This window comes from Carex rostrata, chromosome 10 (genome assembly GCF_964058835.1).
Source record: "Carex rostrata chromosome 10, lpCarRost1.2, whole genome shotgun sequence".
NCBI classification, from domain to species: Eukaryota; Viridiplantae; Streptophyta; class Magnoliopsida; order Poales; family Cyperaceae; genus Carex; species Carex rostrata.
Genome location: NC_135927.1, coordinates 8,952,542 through 8,962,369, shown reverse-complemented (window position 1 = coordinate 8,962,369; position 9,828 = coordinate 8,952,542). Strand labels below are relative to the sequence as shown.

Sequence of the window (9,828 nt, the reverse complement as noted above, 5' to 3'; positions counted from 1 at the left end):
GACCACAGCCGTCACAAAAAATAATTAAATTAAATTGAATTAATTTTTTGTTCTTGTTTTTGTTTTTGAAAACAATGTCTGATAATTAATGAATCATGGGCCATATCAGCATTGCTTGAACGTTCAATTTTTATATTTATTGTTCAAGCAACAGTCAAAATCAATCAGGCGGCTACAATCCTTTATTTAATATTATTTTACTTTCATATTTCTATTCAAAATATAAGAAATAAATGTTTTACTTTTATTTCTATGTCCAATGTTAATTTAATTTTGGCATAATTTATTAATATATTTTTATATTGTCACTGCAAGAATAAATCCTCTAATTCCAAAAATATTAAGCTTTTTCCTAGAGAAAAATAAAGTAATTGCAACTGTCAACGTGCAGAAAAAAAAATACAAATATTTAATTTATGCTATATATTTTGTTTTGAAAAACTTGTACCTCTACAACTTCAAATTATTGTCCCTAAATATGAAAAATTCTTTAGATATTTGTAAAGAAAAATTATAAAACCCAATAAGTTTGAATAAATTCTGTGTTGTAAAACTCGTGACTGAATTTGAAGAAAAATGAATAAATTGTTTTATATCACCCTTTTCCTATTTGATAATAATAAAATTTCTGAAACGAGAAATAAGTAATTTGTATTTTTTTATAAAAGAATTTATGTTGAGTATAAGGGAAAGTATATATTAATATAAAACGAGGTAGTCTAACTGGGATACATTTGTGGTGATATTTTAGCATAACCTGTCCCAGCATTTAATATTTTGGTTTCTTGTGAAATGCATCCTGCAGTGTAACGTACAGTGAGTCACTGTACCTTTATAAATAACCCAAGCGGGGCCCAACAATATATATTCCAAGTCAATTACACAGACAATACGAAATAGAAACACTTCTCTTTTTTGAAATAAACCCGTAGAATAGAAAACATATATTCATGTCTGACAATACAAAACATTAGTGCCTGACTGCTAACAAAAAATTAAATAAATTCAATCACCTAAAGTAACTCAAAAATTTGAGTTTAGATCTAAACCGTCAGATCTACTTTTGCACTAATATTAAAGGACCTCGTGCATTCCACCTCGTGCCGGATTGCCCTAGATTCTGATTTGACGGTCCGGATCTAAACTTAAAATTTTAGTTACTTGAGAGATCCGTTCTCACATTAAGTTAACCATAATAATTTTCAACTAACTCCTCCATCCTCTAGGATCGGATGCTATTTAGCGGGACAAATAATATGGTTACTAGGAATCTAAAGCGTTACATTTCATATAGATGGACAAGATCTGGAAGGATCGTCAATGGAAGTCTACGAAATTGGAGAGGATAATAATGTGACTGTACCGGGGTCTCCCGGTCATCCAATTTAAATGCAATCTCTCTCTCTCTCTCTCTCTTCACAGTCCAAGTCTCCAACAGGCAACAGGCAACAGGGTCACAGCTTTTGTTTTTCTTTTGTCGTTTTTTTCTCTCAAAACCCAAAATCTGGTTTCTTTCTCCTATCCCAAGTCTCTTTCGACCAGGATTAAATTCTACAAATCCTTAGAAAAACAAAAATGAGATTTCTCGATCAATTCAGAAAACCAAAGCTCGAATCATTTTTGCGTTCTACTTGTACCCCTTCGTAATCTTACAATTTCAGTCTAATCGTTTCTCTCTCATTGCCATTGTTAAAGCTGCTGGTTCGGTGGGGCCCACATGTCGGAGAGCAGGTCGAGGAGGTCTACCTCAATAGGTAGCGGTGGTGGTAGTAGTGGTAGTGGTAGTGGTAGCGGTATCCGCAAGGCTTCTTCACCTCGACCCGTTAAGCAAGCAGACGAGAAGGAGAAGAGCAAGGGGTCACCTTCGTCTGGTGCGGGGCCCACACTCAGGCGGAGGGAGTTTCTCCTGCGGTCTAATTTGTCAATGGATGCATCCTGTTCGTCTGACGCATCAACGGATTCCTTCTGTAGCCGTGCTTCAACTGGCCGGATCGGGCGAAGGCTTTCGGGTGGCAGTACCATTAGTAGTAGCTACACTAGTGGATTAGCGGGTCGACGGAGCAACAGCTTCTCTCGACCCGGTAAAGGTAAATTGGGTACTGGTATTGGGCCCACACCTGAGGAGATGCCTGGTGGGAAGAGGAGATGTGCTTGGATCACTGCCACTACTGGTAATTTTTACCAGTATATTTTGGTACATTACTGGAAATGTTGGGACCAAAGAGTTTATTGCTATGTGGGACCTGAAGTAGAATCTGTAATTTAATAGTAATTGAGGCTAGAAATCACTGACAATACTTATTTGTTCAGGTCTAATAGTGGTATACATCAAGGTTTTCAATTTTGTTGTTAGTTACTTTGTCCTTGAGTACTGGTACCTACTCTCTGTGAAATTGTTCCAGGCTACATATAGAGTTAGGACTCGATTTGCAAATTTGGCTATTACTGGTACCAGAATTAATACATGTGCTTTAGTTGGCTATCTTTAACCGTTCCTTTATACATCATTAGCTTTTCATTTGAGGAGAATAATTGATGGCTTTTTGTACATAGTGGGTATATGAAAATTAAGGGCAATATTTGTGTGGGACGAACTTTAAATAATTTATGTCGATATTATTTATACTTTTTTTGGAGAACCCTCTTACTTGGTACATAGCAACCAAATGACTTGAGAAGTTGAGATATTTCGTGGGTGCCCATGGCCCCATTAGAACAAATTTTTGTAAAGCTGATTGTAACATCAATAATTTTGCTTTATATATTGCAATATTTTTGTGCTTCATTTATATGTATACCCAAGTTATACCTGTCTGGTCTGATATTGTTTTCGTTCAAAATATTTGGCCACCCCATTTTTTTTTTTAACCGTTGCAAGTTAAAAAAAAAAAATCATCTTTTTTATTTTTTTGTCTAACAGCTTCATACTTATATTTGTTTATATTATTTATGAATATTTTTTTTTTGTATTGACAGATCCATGTTATGTTGCATTTCATGACGAAGAATGGGGCGTGCCAGTACATGATGACAAGTATGTACAATTTAATGAAATCCAACTCTTGATATGATATGTCAACAAACATTTTAATATAAACTAGATGAGCAAAGCTAGGGTGTGATGTGCTCACCAAGAGGTTTTGGTGAGCACAACTCCGAAAGTATATCGGATCGGCTTCAAACGATGAATATAAACTAATGTTGTAAATAACGGTATGCGGTCGTCGGATGGACAGGGTACCACCAAGCGATTAATCGGGAATAATCGGCCATAATCGGAAATAATCGGTCAATTAGTTGGAAAAATTCATGATGGTTTGGTCACCGCCAACGACTAATAGGCTGATTAATCGGCCTAAACGGACGTTTTTTACAACACTGATATAAACCATTGAAATCCATGTATTTCGTGAGTGATGCATGTACATGCAAAATTTTGAAAGTTTCGAATTCATTTGCTACAAGGTCAAGCGGTCAAAGAAATAAATCTTTTATAAGTTATTTAATATTTATATAAATTGTTTTATATATTCATTTTTCATATTTCTTTGACTGCTTGACTTTGTAGCAAATGAGTTCAAAACTTTCAAAATTTTGCATGTACATGCATCACTCATGAAGTACATGGATTTCAACAGTTTGGATTCTTCGTTTGAAGCCGATTTGATATACTTTTGGAATTGTGCTCACCATACTTTCTTGGTGAGCACATCACATCCTAGCTTTGCTCAAACTAGACTTCATTTTTTGTCAGTATATATTGATTCTGTCATTATCTTACAGGAGCTTTGACAGTATATCTTAGGTCAGACTCTAAATTATTTCTGGTCCCAAGAGATTTATATTTAATGATAAGTAAGGCTATGGTAATATGCATATAACGGACCGGCCCACGCTATGACTCCTATCTCCATTTTAAGGTCTAAACAGTCGATCTGAACCGTTCAACTTGAACTTCGTATGAAAATGTACTTGTTGACCAAATTTTACATTTTTTAGAATCATTTGATTATTATTATAGATAGATAGAAAATCACTTGACTTGAAAATTCTGGACCATCCAAAAACAGTGATTTTCTAACTATCTAACAAAATAGTAATAAATTCTAAAAAATGTAAAATTTGCTCTCCTAGTACATTTTCATATGGAGATCATGTTTAACGGTTTGGATCGACTATTTGAACTTTGAAAATAGAGATATGGATCCATAGCACGACTCGATCCATAAAAGACATGATTTGATCTCTAATTTTAAAACAGAGGAAATTCAAGCCATTGATTTGATCCCTAATTTGAACTGCATGAACAATAAAGATTTCATGATTGAATTTGAATGAAATTAAAAGGTGTCTAGGCAGTTTTTGCTAGTTTCAACATCGCTAGAATTATTTTAATTTGAATATTTGAAATAATTTGTGGTTATTGTTTGTGTGAAACCCAGGAGACTATTTGAGTTGTTCGTATTATCTGGTGCACTAGCAGAGCTCACATGGCCATCTATTCTTAGTAAAAGACACGTCTTCAGGTATTATCAAGTATTTGTACCTTGGGTAGTTTATTTCGGGCTTTTTTGTAGTTTTGCATTAACTAAACAAGGTATTATCACACATCTACACTGTATAAGGTACTGTGCTATTGAGGTCAACTAGATCACTGTGTAAGGCATCATATGTTGCTGGAACTGTACCCACTGGGCTTTTATTTGTCCCCTTTCTTTTTCTATATTTATTAGATGGGCTAAGGTACTTCATAATTTAATGTGAGACCAAATTTTACATTTTTTATAATTTCTATTGTTTTTAGATAGGTACAAAATCACTGTTTTTGGATGGTCCAGTATCTTGTGAAAAACAGTTACCTACCTAATTTTTTTCCAAAAAACGTAAAATTTGGTCGCCTAGCAAATTTTAATATGGAGAGCATGTTGAGCGGTTGAGATGGACAGTTTGTACTTTGGAACCAGAGATAAGGATGTGAAACATAAAAGGCCCCATGCTTTATAAAGCATTTAAGACCCATCTCTTACTTATTGTTTGTTATTCTGTTATTTATTTGTTGTTAAAAACTAATGATATGTATTCTGACAGGGAAGTATTCATGGATTTCGAACCGTTATCAGTTTCAGAAATAAACGAGAAGAAACTAATCATACCAGGAAGCTGTGCAACATCTCTTCTATCCGAGACCAAATTACGGGCAATAGTCGAAAATGCAAGAGAAATGCTCAAAATTGTAGATGAGTTCGGTTCATTTGACCGGTATATATGGGGTTTTGTTAATAACAGCCCTATTGTGGGTCGGTTCCGGTACCAACGCCAGGTACCCGTAAAAACCTCCAAGGCTGACTTAATAAGCAAGGACCTGGTACGCCGTGGTTTCCGCGGGGTGGGCCCCACCGTCATCTACTCCTTCATGCAAGCGTGCGGCCTTACAAACGACCATTTGATATCTTGCTATAGATTCGATGAATGCAACACCATTTTTGGGAATGGTACATGTGCTAGTAGTGGTACCAACTTATCTGTACCGGGTCCCAGCACTGACATTGAAGAGTTGGTTGCTAAAAATGTGGATGATCTCAGCATATCATAGCAAATATGGGAGGGAAATTTTCACTCTGATCCTAGTATGACTTGTATTTATTTTTCATATACATCTGAGATTAAATTTACTACTCGGCTTTTGGTTGGAGTGAGAATTTCTCAAAAGGAATGAGTTGTTAGGTGCAAATGAATTCTAAATTTTTTCCAATTTGTAGTAGATTAACATGTTTTAGTGGGTTGATTGATAATCTTGATATTTGTTGAAAAAAAACTGAGTTGCATTTATGTGAGAAAAGGTGGCTTAGCTTATTGTATAGTTTGAGTACGCTTAGTTGTGCCCATTATGCACAATTTACAAATCTATCCAACTTTTTTGATTTTTTTATCAGAACTAATCAGAAAAACAATCTTACACTCTTTTAAAGTGGTGAAAAAACGGAGTGTCTACATCCATATTATTCGCCTAAATATTTTAACAGAGCAGGTTTTACTTCATGCAGCGCACGGACTATAAAATAAGAATTGCGTGCACAATGATTTGTGCTCTGCATTAAGCCGGAATAACTCTGTTAATATATTTATCATTTTATTCAGGTTAGAGAACATATTAATATTCTATTGGGCCAAACATTAGATGCACATCAGTAGAATGTATACTGAAAACTTATTGGGCCGATATAAGCTGGCTTCGTCGGCCCAAATTACAAATCGATCAAAACCTTCTTCTCCGATGCTTCTCTCTCACCTTAAACCCCCGCTAGAGACATTGCGCCTCTCTCTCTCTCTATCGCACAGTCGCATCTCTCTTCATACAGAGTCTCAGCCTCCTCTCTCTTAACCGTCTGTAAACCTTCTCTTTATCGGTATTGGTTTATGCATTTGTTTTCTATTTTTTGACACGGTATAAACAAATAAAATTGTTGAATTTAAGTCCAAGTTTTGAATTTTGGGTTATCTAGGAATGATGTGAGTTCCAACTTTGATTCTCTGAATATGTGCCATGTTTTCATTTTTGGATTACAAAACTTTGTTACCTATTATTGTAAATTTTTCTATAACATCATAGCTGATTGTTTTCTTTCACGCACCTAGTGTTGGTTAGCAAGCTATATGACCATGGAACCGCCTGTCTCTGATATGAGAAAGCGGGCACTTGATGCACTTGAGGAAAGGTTTAAAGCTGCTAAGGTGAAGCAAGACCAAGTTGACCAATCCAACTCTAGCGCATGTCCCCAAAAGGACCTTGCGAACCTGTCTTCCCCAGCCCAACTAGCTTCTTCCCAAAAAGGTATGGTACGGTGGGGCCAATGTTTCAGTTTTTCTTTTCTTTAAAAAAAAAAAAGTTTATAAATGTAATATAGCATGAGGCTTGAGGTTTTTGTGAATTGTGTTTGAATTTGATAGGAAAACAAGTGCTCGCTTCTGGTTTCAAATCGCAACAGAAAGTTTCTCACTCATTCGGTTAGTTTTTTTCCTTTTACTGTACACTTAAGAGAAGCTTATGCTTCAAATTTTTCATTGTGAGTCTTTTTTTTTTTCTCCTTTCTTTAGATGGAGAAAACCATCCCATTTACTCTGAGATGTCAGAAGCTGTTCATGAAAACCTACTTCAAGGCGTTATTATGGTAATATACATTTATAAAGCCTGAGAATATGATTTCCTGGTATGTTTTAACTTAAATCCTCTGTTATTATTGTTGAAGGAGGAGGATACAAATAGAAGAGATGCAGTAGAGAAAATTTTGATTGACATAATGCGAAAGGGAGATGAAAGCAGTAGTACTCTAAACGGAGCGAAGAAGCTAAAGAAGGAAAATTGGGTCCTTTTGGACAATTATTTATCGAAGGATGACAACAGCTTGGCCAATGCTCGGGCCAAGTCTCTAAAGAGCCACTCTAAACGGTCCAAAAATCACATGTCGATGAAACAACATCGTCAGTGTGGTTCATTTGAATTTCCGAGGGAGTTTCACAAGTTAGTGTCATATTTGTACACTTATATATATATTATAAGTGAGGCTATGGTACTCTGCATAGTGCATATTGGTACGTCCTTTGGATCAATATTTCCATTTACAAAGTCCAAATAGTCGATCTGAAATCAATTCAACATGATCATCATATGAAAATGTACTTCCAAATTTTACATTTTTTAATTTTTTTTTTACTATTTTTTTAGATGGATAGAAAATCACTTGATACGAAGATTCTAGACCATTCAAAACTACCTATTTAAAAAAATAGTAAAATTTCTTTAAAAAAAATTCTAAATTTAGTTTATAAGTGCATTTTTTTATACTAAGATCATGTTGAATTGTTCAAATCGACTGTTTGAACTTTGATAGAAGATATTGATCCAAAGTATGGACCAATCTGCACTATGCACAGTATTGTAGCCTCAATCGTATAATATATGTGCTAAGTTTTGAATAACAGTTTGTCTTTCTTGGTTTTGTTGATTTGTTCTATTCCTCAGCTTTGAGCGATTTAAGCCAATGCATGCAATGTGGAAGGAGTACATATGTGAACTGGTAAAAGATAATGGGTATGTCTTCATATACCATTTGATGATTTTATTTTGTATCGTCAGTAATTTTCTACATATTTTGTTTAGCATAGTTGCCATTTTAATGTCACGATGGTGCTTCAGACATTTGCTATATTTTCCTGAAGTTCAGTGTAATAGTTATAAAAGGATGCTTCATATATTTGCTTTTCAATGTTTCAAAAATCAGGAAAAAGCAATTAAATGAACGACTCCTGACAGCAGACTTGCATGGTGCTTTTCTTTCAGGTAATTGATTTACAACTCATATGTAAGTAAATGTTATTTTCCTTGCAAAACAACATATGTTGAATTTCAACCATACAGTTATATTGCCTGTTATGGCGCTTTATTTCGTCAGACTTGTACCCTCTTGTCAGGTCCTGCTGTACAATTATCTGGAAATAAAGAATTTTTGGATAATTTTATTGAGCGGTTTATGCAGTGGTTAATAGTCCCTTTTTCTGCTTGTTGCTTTTGCAGTGGTCGAAAGCAAGATTTTAAGTCATAGGGGCATTAGCGGCATTATGGTTAGAGAAACCATAGAAACTTTTGGAATAGTTGCCCAAAACAACAAATTCAAAGGTGCTTACTATTTTTTCTTCTTCTGATTTTAGGAGTTCATTTTTATGGTGAACACAGAACAGTGCTGCTTATTTTTTGATTTAACACAGATAATAAATTATTAACTATACAAAAAAAGGAGGGTTTGGAGGGGGGGAGTTGGTGTTTTCCACCAGAGAGTGGCAATTAGAGATGAATCTTTGATTTTAATTGATACTTGTTGTTGTAGTTGTGCCGAAAGCGGGGTCGGTTTTCATGCTCCAAGCAGATAAGTGGACAGTGACATTGTGTGGGGACATGTTGTCAGCCAAGGAGAGATCGAAGGAGAGTGCATCTCAGTTGTGCCTTCAGCCACTCCTAAGATGACACAATCATCTTTGTTTTGTTGCTACTTTATTATAGTCTCTTTTTGGTTTGGTAATATAGCTTTATATCTCATAGGATTGTTAGATGGATTGCTCAATTTGATTTCTTATATAGGATTTCAATGTAAATAGGTCTCTCTTATAAAGCTTTATTTCAATGAACTGGACCTAGTAACAGTAAACAAGTTAAAACTGAAATGAGCGCCTCTCACTAAATTTGCTAAATGCTTTTTAAAAGGTTTCAATAATTTAATAATAAAACCATCACTATATGCTATGACAGTCATAATAACAGATTTTATATCACATTGTAGAGTATTACTGTTAATTAAATGCACAATTAAAGGTGACCATAATTTATTTGTACTATAAAGTAACACAAAATAACTGAACTTCAGATGTTATCAAATTGAAAACTAGTATTAATTTCATAGCATGAAACATCCTGATGGAGAGACTGTTTTTAATTGCTAATTAAGGCATTGATGAAACACTTAGAAACCTCAATTGTACCAATCTACAAGTACCCCTGCCTCTCTCTCCTACATCTCAAGCAAAAATTATCAATTATTTAGTGCACTATACAACAATCAAATCAACACATTTTTGTTAAGAAGTTAAGATGGCCAAATTGCCCCTCTACTTCCTCCTCGCCGTCTTGCTTACAACTACAGCTGCATCAACATCTGATGCAAAAGCCGAAGGACCTTTAGAGGCGCCTTTAGAAGAACTCTCATCAGTCGATGACTTGCTGTGTCCATTTCGGTTCAACTTTACCAGTTGTTGGGTATCAATAGCAAAAGTCGATGG

The 9,828-nt window shown here is 35.0% G+C and overlaps 2 protein-coding genes across 4 annotated transcripts; both read left to right on the top strand.

Moving 5' to 3' along the window:
- Positions 1-1,437: 1,437 nt before the first annotated feature.
- On the top strand, positions 1,438-5,848 carry LOC144560771 (uncharacterized). 2 transcript variants are annotated; one of them, XM_078310020.1, is made up of 4 exons: positions 1,438-2,171; positions 2,977-3,034; positions 4,443-4,526; positions 5,089-5,848. In XM_078310020.1, exons 1-4 carry the CDS (start codon positions 1,718-1,720, stop codon positions 5,591-5,593), a joined length of 1,101 nt encoding a protein of 366 aa, XP_078166146.1. In that variant the 5' UTR covers positions 1,438-1,717; the 3' UTR covers positions 5,594-5,848. The 2 variants fall into 2 exon arrangements, with proteins under 2 accessions (XP_078166146.1, XP_078166147.1); XM_078310021.1 differs by lacking the exon at positions 4,443-4,526.
- A 405-nt stretch (positions 5,849-6,253) lies between these two features.
- POP4 (ribonuclease P family protein) lies at positions 6,254-9,180 on the top strand. Of its 2 annotated transcripts, none has more exons than XM_078310267.1 (9): positions 6,254-6,384; positions 6,637-6,832; positions 6,949-7,005; positions 7,096-7,169; positions 7,248-7,519; positions 8,021-8,089; positions 8,280-8,338; positions 8,573-8,674; positions 8,883-9,180. In XM_078310267.1, the coding sequence occupies exons 2-9, from the start codon at positions 6,655-6,657 to the stop codon at positions 9,017-9,019; spliced, it is 948 nt and encodes a 315-aa protein (XP_078166393.1). In that variant the 5' UTR covers positions 6,254-6,384; positions 6,637-6,654; the 3' UTR covers positions 9,020-9,180. The 2 variants fall into 2 exon arrangements, with proteins under 2 accessions (XP_078166393.1, XP_078166394.1); XM_078310268.1 differs by having other exon boundaries at positions 6,278-6,388.
- The last annotated feature ends 648 nt before the right edge of the window (positions 9,181-9,828 follow it).

Excerpts from the sequence above, each read along its gene's own strand:
- LOC144560771 (XM_078310020.1), top strand. The coding sequence starts at position 1,718 with ATGTCGGAGAGCAGGTCGAGGAGGTCTACCTCAATAGGTAGCGGTGGT. Across the intron at positions 3,035-4,442 it reads GTGCCAGTACATGATGACAA|GAGACTATTTGAGTTGTTCG; the intron begins GTATGTACAATT and ends TGTGAAACCCAG. Across the intron at positions 4,527-5,088 it reads AGTAAAAGACACGTCTTCAG|GGAAGTATTCATGGATTTCG; the intron begins GTATTATCAAGT and ends GTATTCTGACAG.
- POP4 (XM_078310267.1), top strand. The coding sequence starts at position 6,655 with ATGACCATGGAACCGCCTGTCTCTGATATGAGAAAGCGGGCACTTGAT. Across the intron at positions 6,833-6,948 it reads ACTAGCTTCTTCCCAAAAAG|GAAAACAAGTGCTCGCTTCT; the intron begins GTATGGTACGGT and ends TGAATTTGATAG. Across the intron at positions 8,339-8,572 it reads GCATGGTGCTTTTCTTTCAG|TGGTCGAAAGCAAGATTTTA; the intron begins GTAATTGATTTA and ends TTGCTTTTGCAG.